Below are 27,627 nucleotides of genomic sequence, written 5' to 3'. Positions count from 1 at the left end.
GGTGAGAGCATGTTTAAAGAGATACGAAGAAACCCAATTAGTTTGTTTCATAATTCAAACCAGAGCATACAATTGTAAAAAAAATTAACAAGTTACTTGTTATCAAATCTGCTTTATTCTCATGGTACTACATAGCTGCCACCTAGTGCTCCAGATACGCACGCTCCTGAGACTACCTACTTCCCTTTTAGCAAAAGGTAACAAGATAAAGTAAATTTTAAGAACAAAAGTACATTGGAACTTTTTTTTTTTTTTTTTCGTACAAGATGTTTGTTTCATGTCTATTTAAAACAGGGGAACTTTCATTCATGAAATTTTACATTGCAGCATATTTTGAAAAATACTTACCTTTTTATCTTTTGCAAAGCCGGATCAGTGATCCCCCGCCCGCAGGTCGTCTGTACATATGTCATGAATGATGAAACAGACTTCCTCCAATCATGGCTCATCTCGTGAGGTCCTTCCGTGATTGGAGGAAGCTGGTTTTGTCATTGCTATGCAAGTACAGCAGGAAGAAGCCGGCGGGGGTTCACCGATCCAGCTTTGCAGAAGATAAAGGTAAAGAGTTTCCAAAATACAGTACAATGTAAACTTTCATGAATGAAAGTGCCCTCGTTTTTTTAATAGTATTTTTAAAAACAGGGCAATAATTCATGAAAATTTACATTCACTTTAAGCACAAGTAGTTATTCAAATTCATTGACATTATTTCTGCTTTTGCAGGGACATCCTGAAAGCCTTCTCTGTTTGTAGCAGTGGTGTTCTAATGCCTGTTAAAACCTCTTGTAGTTTCAGATAAACCAAGAGAAGGTCAACTTTTCTACCGTAAGAAATATTCAAGGTTTGCATGCACCCCTGAAACTGCAAATGGAGTTCAAAGCTGTCAAGCAGGTATGTTTTCCGTTTTATTTGTGTGTGTTTGTGGGGGGGGGGGGTTCTGGATTCTATAATCAACATATACATAATATTAACAAGTCAATGCAATGACACTTGCTGACTTTCAGATGACCAGTAGATTTTATTTATTTTTTCTAAAAGCTTTACCATTTTCTTCCATGTCCCTGATACCTTTTATCATGTGATGACCCCTAAATGTGTTTCAAATTACTTGAAGTTGTCATATTTGCAGTAGTATTTAATGATAACTTGCTCATTTAGGTTTGGGTTTTTTTGTATATAAAAAGCCCTTTTTGTTCTTTGACAGCACAACTAGTTAAAATAGGCTGAATTTGCAGGGAAAACAGGCCTCTTTACTTGTATAACTTTCTATACATACAAATGCTTCCTTATCTTATATCTGTCTGTATACCAAAACCCAATACTCGAGAGTTAAAAAATTAGCATTTTATTGCTTCTCTCCTACATCCCACTAGGAGTGTAATTTCATCTGCTGGCTATTTTTACCTAGCTTTTCTATAGCAAATACTTAAGTGTTGGAATTTTCAGGATAAGTTGGGATACCAAAGACACAAATGACTATTTCAAATGCCTAAATAAAGGTAAAGGAGCTATATGTAATATAATATAGATAATTTGGAACAAAAGTAAAGGGGAGACAATTTTACAGTACACTGTCCCTTGAATCACAGGCTCATGCAGATATACAATGAGCTGTTGTAAGGCTCAGTAGTGGCTGGTGCCATCTAAAATTGTGCATATAAAAAGTGTGTGCACAATTGGATAATGGAAGTGGAATGTTTATTTAACCCCTTAATGAGTCAATGTATGTCACCTGTAAGGGGTTAAAATTGCAAACTCTATCTGAATCATAAAAGTTTAAAGGGACAGTCATGTCAAAATGATCTTTTATGATTCAGATAGGAAATGCAATTTTAAACAATTTTTATTTTTATCATCAAATTTGCTTTGTTCTGTTGGTATTCTTTGTTGAAAGCTAAACCTAAGTAGGCTCAAGCCTAAGCTTAAGCTAAACAGTTGAAAGCCGCCTCTTATGTCTGTGCATTTTGAGTTTTTCACACTTAGACAGTGCTAGTTCACGTCTGCCATATTGATAACTCCACTGGAGTGAGCACAATGTTATTTATGAGTCAGCACTTATTGGCTAAAATGCAAGACTGTCAAAAGAACTGAAATAAGGGGGCAATCTGTAGAGGCTTAGATACAAGGTAATCAGAGCTAAAAAGTGTATTAATATAACTGTTTTGGTTATGCAAAACTGGTGATTGGGTAATAAAGGGATTATCTATCTTTTTAAACAATAACAATTTAGACTGTCCCTTTTTTAATTTTGACTTTATTATCCCATCAATATAATATACCTGTTATTTGTTGGCTCTTGAATTATGTTATTGTGCTTAAAGGGACAGTCTAGTCAAAATAAACTTTCATGGTTCAGATAGGGCATGCAATGTTAAACAACTTTCCAATTAACTTTATCATTAAATTTGCTTTGTTCCCTTGGTGGTATTTTTGAAAAGCTAAACCTAATTAGACTTAAACTGATTTCTAAACGGTTGAAAACCGCCTCTTAGCTCAGAGCATTTTTCACAGTTAGACAGTACTAGTTCATGTGTGTCATATAGATATTGTGCTCACACCTGTGAAGTTATTTAGGAGTCTGCACTGGTTGGCTAAACTGCATGTCTGTCAAAAGCACTGAGATAAGGGGGCAGTCTGCAGAGGCTTAGATACAAGGTAATCACAGAGGTAAAACATATATTAATATAAACAAGTTGGTTATGCAAAACTGGGGAATGGGTAGTAACGGGTTTATCTATCTTTTTAAACAATGAAACTTCTGGTGTAGACTGTCCCTTTAACAAATATTAATAATAATCTCGTCACTCTATTTTAAGATCCTGACACAATGGCATTACACCCCCTTACGCTTATTTCAGATCTCTAAAACAAATTCCCCTATGTGTTGGAGGGGATGCGGCAAAGTGGGATCCCCCGCTCACATGTGGTGGGAGTGCCCTAAGATTCAGAGAATCTGGACTAGGGCATTCTACTACTGCACCAAATTAGGCTTGGCGGAATCTAATCGGCCAGCTGTAGCACTATTCCATTTATTCTCTGACCAGATACCTCGACATTTGAAATATCTGTGTATCTATATTTTCATGTCTGTTAAGCTAAACATTGCTAAGGCATGGCTCCAATCTAAGGGCCCTAGATGGAGCCAGATTAAGTCTACAATGGCACACATTGAAACCATGGAATGCGCGGTCTTTGCAGCTAATAACAAAATCCCAATTCACTGTTTATGTTGGGAAGCCTGGCGACAATGCCTAGAAGGGGAAATTATTACGTGTTAGTAATCCTTCACGCCTTATATAGTAAGATTGTAGATGATACCAAACGTGGGGTGTGAACGTCGGTTGCCGGTGGGTTCTCCTGTAGAGATTCAAAGATGTAGGGAAAATTAGAACCAGAGGTGGGAGTCACCCCTCACCCACCCCTCTCACTCTACATCCTTCCTCCTCCCCCCCCCCTTTTTTTTTCTCTCTCTCCTTCCTTCCCCTCTTCCCTTTCCCTATATTACTTTCTATATATTTGCTGAGTTGCTCCTTTTCTTGCTTGATATTAGTAAACAACTCGTTAATTTATGTCTATATTTTATATCGTCTATTGACTGTTAACGAATCATTGTGTTAAGTGCTACAAAAGTAAAAATGTATGAGGCTTGTCTAATTTTGGAACTCTATGTATGACATAATAGTGTTTACTTTTCTCCTGTCAGTGGAAACTACTGTATAAATATGCTGCTAGTGAATTGTAACTGATAGCTACTGAGCTCTTTTGGTTTGACGATGTTTCCCATTGTTACATGAGTTTCGCTTGTATCTGTATTTACATGTCATTTTACCACAAACCTCAATAAAAAAACTATTTAAACAAAAAAATAAATAATAATCTCGTCTTTGAGACCTGAGAAGATGGTGAAACTGTTTTAAATGCTGCACGCTTTGCTTGACTTACCTAGTTTGTGTATCGTGTTACAAAAGAAAAAAAAACTCTTGACTTTTATATGCCCCTCCCTTTTTGGACTATGGTTTTAATAAAATTCTTACTGATAACTGTGCTGTTTTTGCATAAAATTATTAAGTACCTTCTAAAGGGACATAAAAGTACAAACCGAAGATGCTTTACACAGACTTGCAGCATAGCTAGTGATAAAATTAGATGCTTTTTATGGATTACAGAATGTCATTCTTTTCAATATAATGGCCATCTTATGCTGTGACTATTGAATATGCCTCTGTACAACTGTTATTGTTCAGGTAAAACTCTAAACGTGCATCTTTACTCTTGTCTATAGGTACAACGTCTCCCATTTCTTCAGAGCTCTAACATAGCATTGGATTCGCTGAGAGGGAATGATGACTCTATTGGATTTGAAGATATTTTAAATGGTAACCATGTTTTACCTTAAACTGGGGCTTGACAAACCCAATAGCCAGGAAGCCACTGGCTCCTAGAATTTTACCCCTTGCACCTAACCTGATAAATTCATTTCTTTCATATTAGCAAGAGTCCATGAGCTAGTGACGTATGGGATATACATTCCTACCAGGAGGGGCAAAGTTTCCCAAACCTCAAAATGCCTATAAATACACCCCTCACCACACCCACAATTCAGTTTAACGAATAGCCAAGAAGTGGGGTGATAAAAAAGTGCGAAAGCATATAAAATAAGGAATTGGAATAATTGTGCTTTATACAAAAATCATAACCACCCCAAAAAAAGGGCGGGCCTCATGGACTCTTGCTAATATGAAAGAAATGAATTTATCAGGTAAGTTCTTACATAAATTATGTTTTCTTTCATGTAATTAGCAAGAGTCCATGAGCTAGTGACGTATGGGATAATGATTACCCAAGATGTGGATCTTTCCACGCAAGAGTCACTAGAGAGGGAGGGATAAAATAAAGACAGCCAATTCCTGCTGAAAATAATCCACACCCAAAATAAAGTTTAATGAAAAACATAAGCAGAAGATTCAAACTGAAACCGCTGCCTGAAGTACTTTTCTACCAAAAACTGCTTCAGAAGAAGAAAATACATAAAAATGGTAGAATTTAGTAAAAGTATGCAAAGAGGACCAAGTTGCTGCTTTGCAAATCTGATCAATCGAAGCTTCATTCCTAAACGCCCAGGAAGTAGAAACTGACCTAGTAGAATGAGCTGTAATCCTTTGAGGCGGAGATTTACCCGACTCAACATAGGCAAGATGAATTAAAGATTTCAACCAAGATGCCAAAGAAATGGCAGAAGCTTTCTGGCCTTTTCTAGAACCAGAAAAGATAACAAATAAACTAGAAGTCTTTCGGAAAGACTTAGTAGCTTCAACATAATATTTCAAAGCTCTAACAACATCCAAAGAATGCAATGATTTCTCCTTAGAATTCTTAGGATTAGGACATAATGAAGGAACCACAATTTCCCTACTAATGTTGTTAGAATTCACAACTTTAGGTAAAAATTCAAAAGAAGTTCGCAACACTGCCTTATCCTGATGAAAAATCAGAAAAGGAGACTCGCAAGAAAGAGCAGATAATTCAGAAACTCTTCTGGCAGAAGAGATTGCCAAAAGGAACAAAACTTTCCAAGAAAGTAATTTAATGTCCAATGAATGCATAGGTTCAAACGGAGGAGCTTGAAGAGCCCCCAGAACCAAATTCAAACTCCAAGGAGGAGAAATTGACAATGACAGGTTTTATACGAACCAAAGCTTGTACAAAACAAAGAATATCAGGAAGATTAGCAATCTTTCTGTGAAAAAGAACAGAAAGAGCAGAGATTTGTCCTTTCAAAGAGCTTGCGGATAAACCTTTATCTAAACCATCCTGAAGAAACTGTAAAATTCTCGGAATTCTAAAAGAATGCCAAGAAAAATGATGAGAAAGACACCAAGAAATGTAAGTCTTCCAGACTCTATAATATATCTCTCTGGATACAGATTTACGAGCCTGTAACATAGTATTAATCACAGAGTCAGAGAAACCTCTTTGACCAAGAATCAAGCGTTCAATCTCCATACCTTTAAATTTAAGGATTTGAGATCCTGATGGAAAAAAGGACCTTGCGACAGAAGGTCTGGTCGTAGCGGAAGAGTCCACGGATGGCAAGAGGCCATCCGGACAAGATCCGCATACCAAAACCTGTGAGGCCATGCCGGAGCTACCAGCAGAACAAACGAGCATTCCTTCAGAATCTTGTAGATTACTCTTGGGAGAAGAACTAGAGGCGGAAAGATATAAGCAGGATGATACTTCCAAGGAAGTGATAATGCATCCACTGCTTCCGCCTGAGGATCCCGGGATCTGGACAGATACCTGGGAAGTTTCTTGTTTAGATGAGACGCCATCAGATCTATTTCTGGAAGCTCCCACATTTGAACAATCTGAAGAAATACCTCTGGGTGAAGAGACCATTCGCCCGGATGCAACGTTTGGCGACTGAGATAATCCGCTTCCCAATTGTCTATACCTGGGATATGAACCGCAGAGATTAGACAGGAGCTGGATTCCGCCCAAACCAGAATTCGAGATACTTCTTTCATAGCCAGAGGACTGCGAGTCCCTCCTTGATGATTGATGTATGCCACAGTAGTGACATTGTCTGTCTGAAAACAAATGAACGATTCTCTCTTCAGAAGAGGCCAAGACTGAAGAGCTCTGAAAATTGCACGGAGTTCCAAAATATTGATCGGTAATCTCACCTCCTGAGATTCCCAAACTCCTTGTGCCGTCAGAGATCCCCACACAGCTCCCCAACCTGTGAGACTTGCATCTGTTGAAATTACAGTCCAGGTCGGAAGCACAAAAGAAGCCCCCTGAATTAAACGATGGTGATCTGTCCACCACGTTAGAGAGTGTCGTACAATCGGTTTTAAAGATATTAATTGAGATATCTTTGTGTAATCCTTGCACCATTGATTCAGCATACAGAGCTGAAGAGGTCGCATGTGAAAACGAACAAAGGGGATCGCGTCCGATGCAGCAGTCATAAGACCTAGAATTTCCATGCATAAGGCTACCGAAGGGAATGATTGTGACTGAAGGTTTCGACAAGCTGAAATCAATTTTAGACGTCTCTTGTCTGTTAAAGACAGAGTCATGGACACTGAATCTATCTGGAAACCCAGAAAGGTTACCCTTGTCTGAGGAATCAATGAACTTTTTGGTGAATTGATCCTCCAACCATGATCTTGAAGAAACAACACAAGTCGATTCGTATGAGATTCTGCTAAATGTAAAGACTGAGCAAGTACCAAGATATCGTCCAAATAAGGAAATACCACAATACCCTGTTCTCTGATTACAGACAGAAGGGCACCGAGAACCTTTGTAAAAATTCTTGGAACTGTAGCTAGGCCAAACGGCAGAGCCACAAACTGGTAATGCTTGTCCAGAAAAGAGAATCTCAGGAACTGATAATGATCTGGATGAATCGGAATATGCAGATATGTATCCTGTAAATCTATTGTGGACATAAAATGCCCTTGCTGAACAAAAGGCAAGATAGTCCTTACAGTTACCATTTTGAACGTTGGTATCCTTACATAACGATTCAATATTTTTAGATCCAGAACTGGTCTGAAGGAATTCTCCTCCTTTGGTACAATGAAGAGATTTGAATAAAACCCCATCCCCTGTTCCAGAACTGGAACTGGCATAATTACTCCAGCCAACTCTAGATCTGAAACACAATTCAGAAATGCTTGAGCTTTCACTGGATTTACTGGGACACGGGAAAGAAAAAATCTCTTTGCAGGAGGTCTCATCTTGAAACCAATTCTGTACCCTTCTGAAACAATGTTCTGAATCCAAAGATTGTGAACAGAATTGATCCAAATTTCTTTGAAAAAGCGTAACCTGCCCCCTACCAGCTGAGCTGGAATGAGGGCCGCACCTTCATGTGGACTTAGAAGCAGGCTTTGCCTTTCTAGAAGGCTTGGATTTATTCCAGACTGGAGATGGTTTCCAAACTGAAACTGCTCCTGAGGATGAAGGATCAGGCTTTTGTTCTTTGTTGAAACGAAAACGATTATTAGCCCTGTTTTTACCCTTAGATTTTTTATCCTGTGGTAAAAAAGTTCCTTTCCCACCAGTAACAGTTGAGATAATGGAATCCAACTGAGAACCAAATAATTTGTTACCCTGGAAAGAAATGGAAAGTAGAGTTGATTTAGAAGCCATATCAGCATTCCGAGTTTTAAGCCATTAAGCTCTTCTAGCTAAAATAGCTAGAGACATAAACCTGACATCAACTCTGATAATATCAAAAATGGCATCACAGATAAAATTATTAGCATGCTGAAGAAGAATAATAATATTATGAGAATCATGATCTGTTACTTGTTGTGCTAAAGTCTCCAACCAAAAAGTTGAAGCTGCAGCAACATCAGCCAAAGATATAGCAGGTCTAAGAAGATTACCTGAACACAGATAAGCTTTTCTTAGAAAGGATTCAATTTTCCTATCTAAAGGATCTTTAAACGAAGTACCATCTGACGTAGGAATAGTAGTACGTTTAGCAAGGGTAGAAATAGCCCCATCGACTTTAGGGATTTTGTCCCAAAATTCTAATCTGTCAGACGGCACAGGATATAATTGCTTAAAACGTTTAGAAGGAGTAAATGAATTACCCAATTTATCCCATTCTCTGGAAATTACTTCAGAAATAGCATTAGGAACAGGAAAAACTTCTGGAATAACCACAGGAGATTTAAATACCTTATCTAAACGTTTAGAATTAGTATCAAGAGGACCAGAATCCTCTATTTCTAAAGCAATTAGTACTTCTTTAAGTAAAGAACAAATAAATTCCATTTTAAATAAATATGAAGATTTATCAGCATCAATCTCTGAGACAGAATCCTCTGAACCAGAAGAGTCATCAGAATCAGAATGATGATGTTCATTTAAAAATTCATCTGTAGAGAGAGAAGATTTAAAAGATTTTTTTTATTTTTACTAGAAGGAGAAATAACAGACATAGCCTTCTTGATGGATTCAGAAACAAAATCTCTTATGTTATCAGGAACATTCTGCACCTTAGATGTTGAGGGAACTGCAACAGGCAATGGTACATTACTAAAGGAAATATTATCTGCTTTAACAAGTTTGTCATGACAATTAATACAAACAACAGCCGGAGGAATAGCTACCAAAAGTTTACAGCAGATACACTTAGCTTTGGTAGTTCCAGCACTAGACAGCGATTTTCCTGAAGTATCTTCTGACTCAGATGCAACGTGAGACATCTTGCAATATGTAAGAGAAAAAACAACATATAAAGCAAAATTGATCAAATTCCTTAAATGACAGTTTCAGGAATGGGAAAAAATGCCGATAAACAAGCTTCTAGTAACCAGAAGCAAAGAAAAAATGAGACTGAAATAATGTGGAGGCAAAAGCGACTCCCATATTTTTTGGCCACAAATAATACGCCCACATTGTTTGGCGCCTAAATGCTTTTTGGCGCCAAAAATGACGCCACATCCGGAACGCCGACATTTTTGGCGCAAAAGGACGTCAAAAAATGACGCAACTTCCGGCGACATGACGCCGGAAACAGAAAAGATTTTTTGCGCCAATAAAGTCCGCGCCAAGAATGACGCAATAAAATGAAGCATTTTCAGCCCCCGCGAGCCTAACAGCCCACAGGGAAAAAAAGTCAAATTTTTAAGGTAAGAAAAAATGATTAATTCAAATGCATTATCCCAAATATGAAACTGACTGTCTGAAAATAAGGAATGTTGAACATTCTGAGTCAAGGCAAATAAATGTTTGAATACATATATTTAGAACTTTATAAATAAAGTGCCCAACCATAGCTTAGAGTGTCACAGAAAATAAGATTTACTTACCCCAGGACACTCATCTACATGTTTGTTGAAAGCCAAACCAGTACTGAAACGAAAATCAGCAGAGGTAATGGTATATAAATAAGAGTATATCGTCGATCTGAAAAGGGAGGTAAGAGATGAATCTCTACGACCGATAACAGAGAACCTATGAAATAGACCCCGTAGAAGGAGATCACTGCATTCAAATAGGCAATACTCTCCTCACATCCCTCTGACATTCACTGCACGCTGAGAGGAAAACCGGGCTCCAACTTGCTGCGGAGCGCATATCAACGTAGAATCTAGCACAAACTTACTTCACCACCTCCATAGGAGGCAAAGTTTGTAAAACTGAATTGTGGGTGTGGTGAGGGGTGTATTTATAGGCATTTTGAGGTTTGGGAAACTTTGCCCCTCCTGGTAGGAATGTATATCCCATACGTCACTAGCTCATGGACTCTTGCTAATTACATGAAAGAAAGGTATACAAATGCACACTCACGTGGTTTAACCTCATCCAATATGAGGTATAAATCAGGCACTGGTTTAAAGTTGGTGTCTGTATGTGGTGGTCTCCTAATTCTCTTTTTTTTTTTTTTTTTTTTTTTTTTTTTCCTCCTGCTTTAATCTTGTTCCTCTTTGTCCTTTTGAAACCAGGATCAGTCTCTCTGAAAGAGATAGGGGCTTGTGTTAGTGGCCCTAGCGTTAACGGTCCTCTTATGTGTGTGACACTGTGCTGTTATGCCTTACACTGGAACCGTAACCTTGCTGTTGTATATAGTGTAAAAGAACTATGCCATAAACCCAGCAGGCCTACAGTAACCCTTATCACACTGTAATGTGTGCAATCTCGAGTCTGTTTGTAGCCTTCTATGGTATTGGCACAAAGATGTGTTGCGGGGGCGGAGACTGACGCGTTTCGCAGCGCTATTGGCTGCTTCATCAGAGGTAGGGGCCGCCCCCCTCCTATCCGATTTAAGTAACGTGTGAGAGCTAATTAGCTCTAAGGCTGTGTCCTCCTTTTTAGTACTGGAAAGTGCCCATACTTTGCTGGTAATGTTATTGTCATAGAAAATGGGACATATAGATCCTGTATGTGCACTTCTACTAGCGTTTTTTACTAGTACATGTAAGCTCTATATGGGTCTTATTTGTATTCGACATTAAAATTATCAAAACTTTTAAAGAGATACACTATATACATGCGTGTAGTTCAATTAATATACAGGAATACTCATTTCTTTTTAGACACGATGAGTCCACGGATTTCATCCTTGTGGGATTACGCCTCCTGGTCAGCAGGAGGAGGCAAAGAGCACCACAGCAGAGCTGTGTATATATAGCTCCTCCCTCCCCCCACTCCAGTCATTCTCTTTGCCTACGTTGGTGATAGGAAGAGGTAAAGTGAGGTGTTAGAAAAGATTCTTCAATCAAGACTTTATTATTTTTAAAGTAGTGCCAGAGAGTGCTACTTCTACTTTGTTCTGGGGTGTAGCCGTAGTCCATATCAGTCTCTACAGGAGAGCTATTGGTGGCTTTAAAGCAATGGGAACTTGTGGGACATAATTCTCACTGCGCCTCCCATACAGTGATGCTGCCCTTATCCTTATAGCCTAAGCAACATTAACTCAGGCTTTTTCATCTTCCACAGGGCTATGGGAGGGAGAGGACCTCCTAAACCTGCTGTGCTGCCCTGCTGTCGGGCAGAATGTAAAGGTAAGTGCTAACTTTTTTTTATTCTGGGTCTGAAGCACACAGAGGATTCAGGACAGCGGAAGTATAGCACTTTACTGGGACAAATATCTCCTATAGACAACTTTAGGAGGATTTTCTGACAGCATGATTATAGCAGGCACTGGGGCTCAGGAGAGTGGCTTTGTGGGGGACACTTGATTCGAGTGGACACCATGAGGGGTATGCCCTGTGGCTAAGGAGAGGGCTAATTCTCTGTTAATATTGCTTTTATGGACCGGCTCAGTTCAGTTTTTATGAGCCTGCTAATTTCATTAAAGGAATTTCAGCTATTTCTTTTAATTCATCCGTTGTGACTTTGGATGGAAAAGCACACAAAAATTAGTTACTTTTAAGATTTAAAGCGACAGTAACGTTCTTTATGTGTGAATTTCTTAGACTTTCAGCTGTTTATTTGTTATTCCATCCTTTGGGACTTGGATGGTACAAAAGCACACAAAAATAAGGTTCCTTTTATGATTTAAAAAGACTAACTTTTTTATGTGTAAATTTTATTGAAGAATTTCAGTTGTTTATTTGTTTATTCATTCTTAGGATGGAACAAAAACACACAACAATAAATTTACTTTTAAGTCTTAAAGAGACTGTAACATTTTGTATGTGAAATTTTTTTAAGATATTTTTCTGAATCTACTTCCTCTAAAGCAATTTCTGTTTAGGAGTCTGAGGATAGTCAAGTTTTGCCACAATTTTCTCCTATAGTGTCCCACAAAAATTAATGGCCCGCATACAGTGCACTGCGCTTCCTTTTACACTCTACTCAGAGTTCTGATATTATGTTGTTGGGTTTTTTTGGGGTTTTTTTTTTTTTTTTTTTTTTCCCACGAGGTAGAAAACATTACCAGAGGAATTATTTTTGTCGTTGCTATTATTCCTCATTGTTCCTCCATGTTACTGAAGGAGGAAAATACGTTGGGATTATCTGTGAGAGAATTCTCAGACTCAGATGGAAGGTTACTTTAGGATTTTATCTATCCTGGGCGTTCCCAACATAGTACGTCCAGTAATGACATTTCCGGTATAATCTATACTAGTGCTTCCAGTGATTATAAGGATGGAGGCATTCCCTATGTTTACGAAACTGTTTCCCATCACCAACTCAGCTAAAGAGGCTGGACAAACATTTTCTGGGGGGACGGAGTAGTCTCAGCTTGGATCAATGAACTGATATACCTTTTAGAGGATAGGTCCTATTGACAAAGATTGCATGTGGGATGTACACCAGGGTTTACACTGGCAACCAGGGGTGTACTTGTCTACCGTCACTAGTGCAACGGTGGATTGGCTTGATGCATTGTCTAATGCTACTAAATCAGAAACTTCTTCCCTGGATAAAATCCAGGACAGGATTCAGGCTTTCAATTTGACTAATTCCTTTATTTCAAATTATTCAACTTATCAGTCTGGGAGCTTAGTTTGCTCTGTTCCAGCTCACGGGGCTTTATGGTTAGAGCCTTGTTCTACGGAGGTATGCTCTAAGTCTAAGCTTTTAGTGATTCCTTACAAGGTGAAGTCCCTGTTGGGACCTGGCTTGAGGGAAATAATGTCTTAAAAATTTAAGGATTAAAATAAAAAAAAATGGATCATAGCCTGATGTTGAATCAGGACAACATGGACATGCTCCCGATCCGGGATCGGATCTTGTAAGGGGCAGACATTCCGTCCTTGCTCAGGATTGGGTTCGATCAAAAGCTCTCTTGAGGCAGGTTTCGTTTTTCAAGATTATCTGTAGTTCAGACACAGAGAGAGATGTTCTTAAAATGTGTAGGAGACCTCTCAGACCTGGGAATAATTGTTCCAGTTCCCATGCAGGTACAGGTTCTGGGTTTTATATCCCAATCGGGTTGGGGTTCCCAAAACAGGAGGGAACCTTCAGACCACTTTTTAGATTTCAGATTCTACACAAATTTCTTAGTGGACCGTCCTTCCAGTAGGAAACTATTCGTTTTTGTTCTTTCTTGGGTTCAAGAGGATCAATTAAGGATTAAAGGACACGTACCTGCATGTTCCCTTTCTCTGGGACCATCACAGGTTCTTAAGGTTTGTTATTCTGGATAAACATTTCCAGTTTGTGGCTCTTCCGTTAGGTCTTGCCACGGCTCCCAGAATCTTCACAAAGGTTCAGGGGTCTCTGCTTGCAGTACTTTGTTCCAAAGGAAGTGTGGTGGCACTGTCTCTGGACAACATTATAGTTCAGGCACCGTCCTTTCAGCTAGCAAAATCACTCAAGTGACTTTCTTAAGGTCACACAGGTGAAAGGAGAATCTAGAAAAGAGCTATTTAGTTCCTCATACAAGAGTGACCTTTATAGGGACCATCATAGATCATCTGTCTATGAAGTTTTTTCTGACAGATGTTGGGTAGATAAAGATTATTGATTCTTGCCTGGTTCTGCAATCTTCTCCTTGCCCTTCAGTGGTTCAGTGCATGGAGTTAATAGATCTGATGTTAGCGGCAATGGACATCGTCCCGTTTGCTTGCTTTCATCTCAAAGCTCTGCAGTTGGGCTTACTCAAAGATTATTTGGAGTTTGTCCCCTCGACTTCTATTGGCTAGGGAGACAAAGGAGTCTCTTCGTTGGTGGTTGTCTCTAGCTCATCTCTCCCAGGGAACATGTTTTCGCAGACCATACTGGGAGATTGTGACAACAGATGCCTTCCTTCTGGAATGGGGAGCAGTTTGGGACTCCCTGAGGGCTCGGGGGCTATGGTCTCAGACAGAGTCTTTGTATATCGCTCTCAGATCTAGAATGTCTGAGTAACAATGTTCGCCTGGACTGACTTCGGTTCAGTTTACCAGGTTCCAGTCGGACAACATAACGTCAGTTGCCTACATCGATCATCAGGGAGGAACAAGGTGTTCCTTGACTATGACAGAGGTCTCCAAAATAATTCAGTGAGTGGAGACCCATTCTTTTTGTCTATCGACAATTCTTTTCCCAGGAGTGGTCTTCTGGGAGGCAGATTTTCTGAGCAGACAGACCTTTCATTCGGGGAGTGGGTCTTCATCCTGGTGTGTTCTCCAGTCTGATCCTCAACTTGGGTCAGCCGGAGTTGGATCTCATGGCATCCAGACAGAATGTCTACCTTCTGAGGTACGGGGCGAGATCCTCAGGCGGCTCTGATAGCTGCTCTGGAGGCCTCTTGGTCCTTCAATCTAGCATTTTCTTTTTCCCCATTTGTTCTCCTTCCTCGAGTGATTGTCCGGATCAAACAGGAAAGGGGCTTCAGTGATTCTCATAGCTCCGGCCTGTCTTCACAGGATCTGGTATGCAGACCTGGTAGAGATGTTGTCTCTACCCCCTTGGAGGCTTCCGTTTTGTAAGGACCTTCTGATTCAGGGACCCTTCCATCATTCAAATCTAGATTCTCTGAAGCTGACTGCTTGGAGATTGAACCGCTTATCCTAGCCAAGCGAGGTTTCTCTGATTCGGTCATAGATACCTTAATTCAGGCGCGTAAGCCTGTAACTAGGTAGATTTACCATAAGGTATGGCGTAAATATCTTTATTGGTGTGAATCCAAGGGCTACTCATGGAGTAGAGTTAGGATTCCTAGGATTTTGTCTTTTCTCCAAGAAGGATTGGAGAAGGGTTTATCAGCGAGTTCCATAGAGGGTCAGATCTCTGCCTTATCTATTTTGTTACACAAGCGTCTGGCAGATGTCCCAGATATTCAATTCTTTTATCAGACTTTGATTAGCATCAGGTCTGTGTTTCAACCAATTGCTCTTTCACGGAGTTTGAATTTCGTTCTTCAAGGGGTTCCGTTTGAGCCTATGCATTCCATAGATATTAAGTTGTTATCTTTGAAAGTTTTATTTCTTGTTGCCATTTCTTCTGCTCGAATGTCTGAGCTTTCGACATTACAATATAATTCACCTTACCTTATTTTCATTCGGATACAATGGTTTTAAGTACTAAACTTGGGTTTCTTCCTAAGGTTGTTTCAGACAAGTACATTAATCAGGAGATTGTTGTTCCTTCTTTGTGTTCTAATACCCCTTCTCAGAAGGAACGTCTTCTGCACAATTTGGACGCAGTCAGTGCTTTAAAATTTTACTTACAGGCGACTAAAGACTTTCGTCAATCGTCTTCTCTATTTCTCATTTTTTCTGGAAAACGTAAGGGTCAGAAAGCTACGACTACCTCTTTCTTTTTGGCTGAAGAGTATCATCCGTTTTGCATATGAGACTGCTCTACAGCAGCCTCCTGAGCGAGTTACGGCTCATTCCACCAGGGCTGTTGCTTCCTCATGGGCATTCAAAAATGATGCTTCTGTGGAACAGAGTGCCAAGGCTGCAACTTGGTCCTCTCTTCACACTTTCTAAATTTATCAAATTTGATCCTTTGCTTCGGCTGAGGCTGTTTTTTGGGAGAAAGGTTCTTCAAGCAGTGGTGCCTTCCGTTTAGGTTCCCTGTCTTGTCCCTCCCTTATCATCCGTGTACTCTAGCTTTGGTATTGTATCCCACAAGTAAGGTTGAAATCCGTGGACTCATCGTGTCTTTAAAAAGAAAAGAAAATGTATGCCTACCTGATAAACTTGTTTCTTTTTAGACACGATGAGTCCACGGCCCACCCTGTTCTATGAGACAGGTTATTAATTTTTGTAAACTTCAGACACCTCTGCACCTTGGCTTTTCCTTTCTATTCCTAACTTCGGTCGAATGACTGGAGTGGGAGGGAAGGGAGGATATATATCTATATATATCTCTGCTGTGGTGCTCTTTGCCTCCTCCTGCTGACCAGGAGGCGTAATTCCACAAGTAAGGATGAAATCCGTGGACTCGTGTCTAAAAAGAAACAAGTTTATCAGGTAAGCATACATTTTCTTTTCATAAAATGTGTATATAGATGGTATTGGTCCCTGAATGGGTGACCTTTGTTTTGAATGTATGTATATATAAACCATTACCTTAAGTGCACAGGTATATCGTTAATCTTTATTTCTATAATAGGAAAGATGATTTACCTTTATCTGTAATCTTTGGTTTATAGTGGATTCATATAGATTGTACTTGTTATACCACTATGATAGTAGCTAGAGGGTTAATAAACCAGAAATACTTCTATATAGAAGTCTATAACCCTGTCTATTCACTCATTATGGATTCATGAGTGGACACACAAGAGACTTATAGGTGCTTTAATACTGGCACAATTCAAATTTCAGAGAAATCTATATCTAATGTAAAGAGCTATATCCTTTATAGTGGACATCTGTATAGACCTATTCTAATTTACTTACACCCGTCTATACAGGCTGCTAGTATTCTGGTGCGGGGTACTGTGGGACTAAAAGAATGCAGCTAGATCTAGATCTTTGTTCAGGCCATTAGGTTCTAGTGTATTAAAGGGACATGAAAGCCAATTTTTTTCTTTTGTGATTTAGAAAGAGCATGTCATTTTAAACAACTTTCTAATTTACTTCTATTATCTAATTTGCTACATTCTCTTGATATCACTTGCTGAAAAGCATATCTAGATATGCTCAGTAGCTGCTGATTGGTTGCTGCACATAGAGGCCTTGTGTGATTGGCTCACACATGTGCATTGCTATTTCTTCAACAAAGGATATCTAAAGAATTGAGCAAATTAGATAATAGAAGTAAATTGGAAAGTTGTTTAAAATTGCATGCCCTATCTGAATCATGAAAGTTTAATTTTGACTAGACTGTCCCTTTAAGTGTATAGATCCAAAATGTTTCCCTTCTCCTCAGTTCCAATAGTCTACTGCCTCCTCTATTTCCTGTATCTACTTGTTCTATTGCCTTAATATAAAAGTCCTTTTTGTTTTTGTTGTGTACATTACAGAAATGCTGGATCAGTGGGGTTTTAATGGTTCCTTCTTCAATATTTTTCAGATGCTCTAGGCATCTGATCTTTGATCCCCTTTTGGTTCACCCTATATACCTCATAGGAGTGTTACACATACATTCCAGCATGTATACAACGTAGTCTGATCTACAGTTTAGGAATTTTTTAATTGGAACATTTTCCACTCCATCTATAATTTGTACACATCGATTATACTTCTTTGTCTTGTGAATGTGCTCACAACAGACGCAATTTTTTATAGAACATTTAAAAAAAAACTTTTAGCGCTAGTGTTATTCTTTCCTAGATTTTGCTCTAGTGTTTCTATTTTTACTTGTAATACTAGGCGCTAACAGGGTTTTTAAATTTTGATTCTTTTTGAAAACTACATCTGGTGCATTCCCTATCGCCTCTCTCAATAAAGGATCTTTTTGCAGGATTGCCCAGTGTTTTTTTTTTAAAATGGTTTTTTAATTTTCCAGTGCCCTTCATTGAAAGTAGTCACAAATTTAACTTGGGTCTTAGTCCTTGTTACATTTCCCTTTCTCTCTTGTCCACTTTTATCTTTTGTGTTCTGTACAAGCGTGTGTCTATCTAAGGCCCTTGCTCTTTCATATGCCCTTTTTACCAATTTATCTGGATAATTCTTCTCCTTGAACTTCAATTTTAATTCTTCAGATTCCTTTTCAAAATCGCCTACATCTGTGCAGTTCTGCCTGACTCTTTGGAACTGCCTACATCTGATGTTATGATGGTATATTTTCACCGTGGATGGTGAGCACTCCTCGTATCCAGATATCCATTTGTGTCTGTCTCTTTTCTATAGAGTGCACTCTGGATTGCACCATCCGCGGTGGACAGGGTAACATTTAGAAAATCAATTTGGCTTTTACTTATTTTGTCTGAATTTTAGGTTCATGTTGTTAGCATTCAGACCTTGCACGAACAAATCCCATTCTATATCCTCTCCTTCCCAGATTATTATGATATCATCTATAAACCTGTGCTAAAACTTTACCTGGCTATGTTTATAGCCTGTACCCTCATAGATCATCTCCTCTTCGAATTCCCCCGTATAGAGATTCGCACAATTTGGCGCAAACTTTGTACCCATAGCCGTACCTGTTTTTTGTAGATAAAATTTCTCCTCAAATCGAAAATAATTTTTCTCTAGAACAAATCTAATTGAATCTAGAATAAATAGTTTTTGGTTTTCTACCATTTCATCTGTTATTTCTATAGAATGTTGTATGGCTCTTATACCCATATCATGAGGGATCGAAGTGTATATAGGGCTGTCACATCTAGAGTAGCCCACTTATAGGTGGGTTTCCATTCAAACCCTTCTATGATCTGTAGTAGGTGGGGTGTGTCTCTAAGATATGATTTTAAATTTAATACCATCGGTTTCAGAAATATATCTACATATTCTGATAAACGAGAGGTGAGTGAGTCTATGCCGGAAATTATAGGTCTACCCGGGTTTTTTTTCTAAAGATACATAAGAGTCTAGAAAAACCCCCGGGTAGACCTATAATTTCCGGCATAGACTCACTCACCTCTCGTTTATCAGAATATGTAGATATATTTCTGAAACTGATGGTATTAAATTTAAAATCATATCTTAGAGACACACCCCACCTACTACAGATCATAGAAGGGTTCGAATGGAAACCCACCTATAAGTGGGCTACTCTAGATGTGACAGCCCTATATACTTGGATCCCTCATGATATGGGTATAAGAGCCATACAACATTCTATAGAAACAACAGATGAAATGGTAGAAAACCAAAAACTATTTATTCTAGAGTCAATTAGATTTGTTCAAGAGAAAAATTATTTTCAATTTGAGGAGACATTTTATCTACAAAAAACAGGTACAGCTATGGGCGCCAAATTTCGCAAATCTCTATATGGGTGAATTCGAAGAGGAGATGATCTATGAGGGTATAGGCTATAAACATATCCAGGTAAAGTTTTGGCGCAGGTTTATAGATGATATCATAATCTGGGAAGGAGAGGATATAGAATGGGATTTGTTCGTGCAAGGTCTGAATGCTAACAACATGAACCTAAAATTCACAGACAAAATAAGTAAGACCCACATTGATTTTCTAGATGTTACCCTGTCCACCGTGGATGGTGCAATCCAGAGCGCACTCTATATAGAAAAGAGACAGACACAAATCGATATCTGGATGCGAGGAGTGCTCACCATCCACGGTGGATAGAAAATATACCATATGGACAGTTCCAAAGAGTCAGGCGGCACTGTACAGATGTAGGTGATTTTGAAACTAAATCTGAAGAATTATCCGGATAAATTTGGTAAAAAGGGCATATGAAAGAGCAAAGGCCTTAGATTGACACACGCTTGTACATAACACATAAGATAAAAGTGGACAAGAGAGAAAGGGAAATTTAACAAGGACTAAGAGCCAAGTTAAATTTGACTACTTTCAATGAAGGGCACTGGAAAATTAAAAACATTTAAAAAAAACACTGGGCAATCCTGCAAAAAGATCCTTTATTGAGAGAGGCGATAGGGAATGCACCAGATGTAGTTTTCAAAAATACTAGCGCCTAGTATTACAAGTAAAAATAGAAACACTAGAGCAAAATCTAGGAAAGAATAACACTAGCGCTAAAAGTTTTTTTTTTTTAAATGTTCTAGAAAAAATTGTATCTGTTGTGAGCACATTCACAAGACAAAGAAGTATAATCGATGTGTACAAATTATAGATGGAGTGGAAAAAATTCTTAAACTGTAGATCAGACTACCTTGTATACATGCTGGAATGTACGTGTAACACTCCTATGAGGTATATAGGGCGAACCAAAAGGGGATTAAAGATCAGAAGCCTAGAGCATCTGAAAAATATTGAAGAAGGAATCTTAAAAACCCCACTGATCCAGCATTTCTGTAATGTACACAAAAACAAAAAGGACTTTTATATTAAGGCAATAGAACAAGTAGATACAGGAAATAGAGGACCTGGTCAGTTAGCCTGATCATAGAATATTAAGTCTTCCTACATTTATATTCCCTTAAAAAATTCCATTATTTATGCTATTATGAGCTTTTTAAACGTGCATTTAAATTTTTTTTTCAATTCACAAAATGCTTAAACCACAAGTTATTATTGTTCAGTAAACACACCACACCTTCTCATAGTCTTTGCTGATGCAATACACACTACCGCCAGCTCTCTGATGTGCTTATGAGGGTGAAAACGTAATTACCAGAAGCATTTTTGTTAGTGGAAGTATATTGCAAAAATGATTTTGTTTAAAACTGAAATGCACCCAAACACATTTCAATTCTGATATTTCTATCCCTTTTCTTCTACAAGATATGACGAGTCCACGGATTTCATCCTTACTTGTGGGATATTAATCTCCTGCTAACAGGAAGTGGCAAAGAGCAACACAGCAGAGCTGTGTGTATATATAGCCCCTCCCTTCCCCTCCACCCCCAGTCATTCTCTTTGCCTGTGTTAGTAAATAGGAAGAGGTAAAGTGAGGTGTTAGTTTAGATTCTTCAATCAAGAAGTTTTTTTATTTTTAAATAGTGCCAGAGAGTGCTATTTTTCTCAGGGGGAAATTGCTTCACAAGGAGGAGACTTATTTATTGTCTGCCCTGATAATGATCTTAGCAAACATTATCTAAGATCCATAATGGTTCCCACAACGTAGCTGAAGGTATGTGTGAGAAAATCTTCAGTGTGGAGATCGGTGTTTGCTACAAGCAGCTTTGAGGTATGTGCAGTCTTTTATTTTCTGGGGAGACTTGATATACCAGAACAGACGGTCATTGTCCCCTATATGGGGAAGGGTAAGTAGTATGCACTAAGAAAAATATTTGTGTACCTGAAATCACTTAATTTATTTCATGGCCAGAAGTTGGTGGCTTATGTTTGGGCTTGACGCTGGGAGACTAAAGCGGTTTTATGGTGCAAGGTTATGTGGTGCAAGGGTTTGATCTGCATTAGGATGCATGTTTTTTACTTTTTATTTTTCATGTCAGGCATGTTTGTTTGGACCCATACGGGTCCTAGTCAAAATTCAGTACGCCCACGGTGGGCGGTGCCTATTTTTGCGCGCTCCGTCGCGCATTCTTCATTGACATCGCATAGCTGGCAGAGGCTGGAGGCTTAAGTTGTCTGTACTCGATGTCTTTTTTCTGTATATCCGGACATCTGGTTCATTCCGTGGGCAGGTAGGCGCCACATCTGAGCTGTGGCGTGGTGCAGGGGCCAATAGAATATAAATTTAATTATTTATACAATTTGAGTGTTAATATTGTGTTTGGGCTTATCTTGCAAGTGGATGCAATATTAAGTAACATTTTTAGACACATTGAATTAGTTTGTTAAATGGACAGTCTACACCAGAATTGTTGTTGTTTTAAAAGATAGATAATCCCTTGTTTACCCATTCCCTAGGTTTGCATAACCAACACAGTTATATTTATATATTTTTTACCTCTGTGATTATCTTGTATCTAATCCTTTGCAGACTGCCCCTTTATTTGTTCTTTTGACAGACTTGCAGTTTAGCCAATCAGTGATGGCTCCCAGGTAACTTCACGAGCACAGCGTTATCTATATGAAAAACGTGAACTAACATCCTCTAGTGGTGAAAAACCTGTTAAAATGCATTCTTAAGAGGCGGCCTTCAAGGTCTAAGAAATTAGCATATGAACCTCCTAAGTTAAGCTTTCAACTAAGAATACCAAGAGAACAAAGAAAAATTGGTGATAAAAGTAAATTGGAAAATTGTTTAAAATTACATGCCCTATCTGAATCATGGAAGTTTTATTTGGACTAGACTGTCCCTTTAAAGCTAAAAAGCGTTTTTGCAGGTTTCAGTATAATAGTTGCGCTTTTAAAATTTAAAGGCACAGTACTTATAATCAAGACTCAATATTTAGCAAGGTACGACTATTATCAGTACTGCTAATCTGTTTAACATGTCGGACAGTGAGGAGGAAACTCCTGTTCTATGTGTTTAGATGCCACTGTGGAACCCCCTCTGACTTTTTGTCCCTCGTGTACTGAGAGTGCCTTACAATGCAAAGCACACATTTTATGTAAAGAAAATGTGTGTAAAGATGATTCTCAGGCTGAAGGGAATCGGGGTGTACCGCCAGTTTCTCCCCAAGCGTCACAACCTCTAACGCCCACCCAAGCGACGCCTGGTTCTTCAACCGCGTCTAATTAATTTACTTTGCAGGATATGGCTGCAGTTATGTCAACTACCCTTACAGAGGTGTTATCTAAGTTGCCAGTGTTACAGGGTAAACGCAGTAGAACAGAGGACAATGTGATTGCTGATCACTCTGATGCGTTGTTGGCTATTTCCGATGTACCCTCTCAGGGATCTGAATTTCCTAATTTTTCTGAATTTCCGAATCGTGGAGTGCGTTACCTCAGACAGACTCAGACGTCATTTCCTTTAAATTTAAGCTTGAACACCTCCGTCTTTTACTCAGGAAGGTTTTAGCGACTCTGGATGACTGTGACCCTATTATTGTACCACCAGAGAAGTTGTGTAAGATGGACAAATACTTAGAGGTACCTGCTTATACTGAAGTTTTCCCGGTTCCTAAGAGAATTGCGGAAATTATTAAGAGGGAATGGGACAGACCGGGTATCCCGTTCGCTCCCTCTCCTAATTTCAAAAAAATGTATCCTATTTCTGACAGTGTTCGGGACTCCTGGCAAACAGTCCCTAAGGTGGAAGGAGCTATATCTACTCTGGCTAAGCGTACCACTATTCCTATTGAGGACAACTGTGCTTTTAAAGACCCTATGAATAAGAAATTGGAGGGTCTCCTAAAGAAAATGTTTATTCATCAGGGTTTCCTCTTGCAACCTACGGCATGCATTGTACCAGTTACAACTGTGGCGGCCTTTTGGTTTGAGGCCCTAGAAGAGTCTCTCTTAAGACTGAGACTCCTTTAGAAGATATCTTAGATAGAATTAAGGCTCTTAAGCTGGCTAATTCTTTTATCACAAATGCCGCCTTTCAAATTGCTAAATTGGCGGCTAAGAATGCTGGATTTGCCATTTTGGCGCGTAGAGCGCTATTGTTAAAGTCTTGGTCTGCTGATGTGTCATCTAAATCAAAGCTTTTGGCTATTCCTTTCAAGGGTAAAACCCTATTCGGGCCAGACTTGAAGGAAATAATTTCTGATATCACTGGAGGTAAGGGTCATCTCCTACCTCAGGATAAGGCAGTTAAATTGAGGGGTAAACAGAATAATTTTCGTTCCTTTCGGAATTTTAAAGGAGTACCCTCTTCTTCCTCCACAAAGCAGGAAGGGAATTTTGCTCAGGCCAAGTCCGTCTGGAGACCCAACCAAGCCTGGAACAAGGGTAAACAAAACAAGAAGCCTGTTGCTACTACCAAGTCAGCATGAAGGGGCGGCCCCCGATCCGGGATCGGATCTAGTATGGGGCAGACTTTCTCTCTTTGCCCAGGCTTGGGAAAGAGATGTTCAGGACCCCTGAGCACTAGAAATCGTGACCCACGGGTATCAACTGGAATTCAAAAGTTTTCTCCCAAGAGGGAGGTTTCTTCTTTCACGAATATCTGTAGACCAGATAAAGAGAGGTGTTCTTACGTTGTGTAAAAGACCTCTCTACTATGGGAGTAATTTGTCCTGTCCCAAGACTAGAGCAGGGACAAGGATTTTACTCAAATCTTTTCATGGTTCCCAAAAAAGAGGGAACGTTCAGACCCATTTTAGATCTCAAGAGTCTAAACAAATTTCTCAGTGTTCCATCCTTCAACATGGAGACCATTCGCTCAATTTTACCAATGATTCATGAGGGTCAATATATGACTACCGTGGACTTGAAGGATGCATACCTGCATATTCCTATCCACAAGGATCATCATCAGTACCTAAGGTTTGCTATTCTGGACAAGCATTTTCAGTTTGTGGCTCTTCCCTTCGGGTTGGGCACAGCACCCAGAATCTTCACAAAGGTTCTAGGGTCCCTTCTGGCGGTTCTCAGACTGTGCGGAATAGCAGTGGCGCCTTATCTGGACGATATTCTGATTCAGGCGTCGACTTATCAGCTAACAGTCTCATATGGACACTGTGTTAGCATTTCTGAGATCTCACGGATGGAAGGTAAATCTAGAAAAAAGTTCACTAATTCCACAGACAAGAGTTCCCTTCCTGGGAACTCTAATAGATTCTATAGACATGAAGATTTTTCTGACGGAGGTCAGAAAGTCAAAGATTCTAAATACATGCCGAGCTCTTCAGTCCAATCCGCGGCCATCAGTGGCTCAGTGCATGGAGGCAATTGGATTGATGGTGGCGGCAATGGACATCATTACGTTCGCTCGATTTCATCTCAGACCACTGCAACTGTGCATGCTCGGACAGTGGAATGGGGATTATGCAAATTTATCTCCTCAGATAAATCTGGACCAGGAGACCAGAGACTCTTCTTTGGTGGTTGTTGCCGGATCATCTGTCCCAATGGACGTGTTTCCACAGACCCTCGTGGGTGATAGTGACGACGGACGCCAGTCTACTAGGCTGGGGTGTAGTCTGGAATTCCCTGAAGGCTCAGGGTGTATGGACTCGGGTGGAGTCTCTACTTCCAATCAATATTCTGGAACTGAGAGTAATATTCAATGTGCTTCATGCGTGGCCTCAACTGGCTTCGGCCAAATTCATCAGATTCCAGTCGGATAACATTACGACTGTGGCTTACATCAATCATCAGGGGGGAACGAGGAGTTACCTAGCGATGACAGAAGTATCCAAGATAATTCGGTGGGTGGAGGCCCACTCTTATCTGTCAGCAATCTACATCCCAGGAGTGGACAACTGGGAAGCGGATTTTCTAAGCCGACAGGCTTTTCATCCGGGGGAGTGGGAACTCCATCCGCAGGTATTTGCCTCACTGATTCTCAGATGGGGCAGACCGGAGTTGGATCTAATGGCGTCTCGACAGAATTGTAAGCTCCCAAGATACGGATCCAGGTCGAGGGAACTGATGCCTTGGCAGTGCCTTGGTCGTTCAACCTAGCTTATGTGTTTCCACCGTTTCCTCTCCTTCCCCGGGTGATTGCTCGGATCAAACAGGAGAGGGCTTCAGTAATTCTAATCACGCCTGCGTGGCCACGCAGGATTTGGTATGCAGATCTAGTGGACATGTCCTCTCTACCTCCGTGGAAACTTCCAGTGAGACAGGACCTTCTCATTCAAGGTCCTTTCCAACATCCAAATCTAATTTCTCTGCAACTGACTGCTTGGAGATTGAACGCTTGATTTTATCCAAGCGGGGATTCTTTGAGTCGGTCATAGATACTTTGATTCAGGCACGTAAGCCTGTCACTAGAAAGATCTATCATAAAATATGGCGTAAATATCTTTTTTTAGTGTGAATCCAAGAGCTACTCATGGAGTAAGGTTAGGATTCCCAGGATTCTGTCTTTTTTCTCCAAGAAGGATTGGAGAAGGGGTTATCAGCGAGTTCCTTAAATGGACAGATTTCTGCTTGATCAATTTTGCTACATAAACGTTTGGCAGATGTTCCAGACGTTCAGTCTTTTTGTCAGACTCTAACCAGAATTAAGCCTGTGTTTAGACCAATTGCTCCACCCTGGAGTTTGAATTTAGTCCTTAGTGTTCTTCAAGGGGTTCCATTTGAACCCATGCATTCCATAGATATTAAGTTATTATCTTGGAAAGTTTTTTTGGTTGCTATTTCTTCTGCTCGTAGAGTTTCTGAGCTTTTAGCGTTACAATGTGATTCGCCTTATCTTATCTTCCATTCTGATAAGGTGGTTTTACGTACCAAACCTGGTTTCCTTCCTAAGGTTGTTTCTAATAAGAATATTAATCAGGAAATTGTTGTTCCTTCATTATGTCCTAACCCTTCTTCTAAGAAGGAGCGTATGTTACATAACCTGGACGTGGTCCGTGCCCTGAAGTTTTACTTGCAGGCGACTAAGGATTTCCGTCAATCATCTTCATTATTCATTGTTTTTTCTGGAAAGTGTAGGGGTCAGAAAGCTACGGCTACCTCCCTTTCTTTTTGGCCGAAGAGTATCATCCGTCTGGCGTATGAGACTGCTGGACAGCAGCCTCCTGAAAGAATTACGGCTCATTCCACTAGGGCTGTGGCTTCCTCATGGGCATTTAAAAACAATGCTTCTGTTGAACAGATTTGCAAGGCTGCAACTTGGTAGTCTCTTCACACTTTTTCCAAATTTGATACTTTTGCTTCTTCTGAGGCTGGTTTTGGGAGACAGGTTCTTCAAGCAGTGGTGCCTTCCGTTTAGGTTCCTGTCTTGTCCCTCCCTTTCATCCGTGTCCTGTAGCTTTGGTATTGTATCCCGCAAGTAAGGATGAAATCCGTGGACTCGTCCTATTTTGTAGAAGAAAAGTAAATTTATGCTTACCTGATAAATTAATTTCTTCTACGATATGACGAGTCCACGGCCCACCCTGTCATTTTTAAGACAGATTTATTTATATATATATATTTATTTTATAAACTTCAGTCACCTCTGCACCTTTGGCCTTTCCTTTCTCTTCCTAACTTCGGTCAAATGGCTGGAGGTGGAGCGAAGGGAGGGGCTATATATATATATATATATATACAGCTCTGCTGTGGTGCTCTTTGCCACTTCCTGTTAGCAGGAGGTTAGTTAATATCCCACAAGTAAGGATGAAATCCGTGGACTCGTCATATCGTAGAAGAAATTAATTTATCAGGTAAGCATAAATTTACTTTTTCTTTAGAGATGAAAAGCTCTTATTTTAACTAAGGGGTATATAAATTTGAGATATATCCGATTTAAATGTGAGGTTAGATTTTTGCTTTTATTATTGCTGTATACTTCTAAGCCTACAAATCTCTAGGGTAGACAATTTGTTCAAGTACATGTTGGTGAAAATCAAAATGCATATGAGTACATTTAAATTTTAAATAGAAGCAGTATTCTCCACAGAAAATATTGCCATCCGGGTGGGTTTAATACTTTCTAATATTATAACATTTTCTGCTATCCAAAGCACAAATTAATTGTATAATCATTTAACTTAAATTAATAACTATAATAAACATTGAACATTTTTAATTTTATCTTAAAGGGACATTAAAGTAAAAAATAAACTTTAATTATTCAGAGCATGCAGTTTTAAACAACTTCCAATTTACTTCTGTTATCAAATTAGTTTTGTTCTCTTGATATCCTTTGTTT

General features: G+C 39.4%; 1 protein-coding gene across 1 annotated transcript in view; it reads left to right on the top strand.

Annotated features, from left to right (window-relative positions):
- POMP (proteasome maturation protein) overlaps positions 1-27,627 on the top strand; it is a 40,865-nt gene that overhangs the window by 10,882 nt on the left and 2,356 nt on the right. The window contains exons 4-5 of the mRNA XM_053708479.1: positions 790-891; positions 4,283-4,376. Coding sequence (XP_053564454.1) covers positions 790-891; positions 4,283-4,376 — 196 coding nt within the window. The remainder of the gene's footprint in view (positions 1-789; positions 892-4,282; positions 4,377-27,627) is intronic.

Source organism: Bombina bombina, chromosome 3 (assembly GCF_027579735.1).
Source record: "Bombina bombina isolate aBomBom1 chromosome 3, aBomBom1.pri, whole genome shotgun sequence".
Taxonomy (NCBI): domain Eukaryota; kingdom Metazoa; phylum Chordata; class Amphibia; order Anura; family Bombinatoridae; genus Bombina; species Bombina bombina.
Note: the sequence above shows the minus strand (reverse complement) of the source record. Positions and strands in the feature narration are given on the sequence as shown.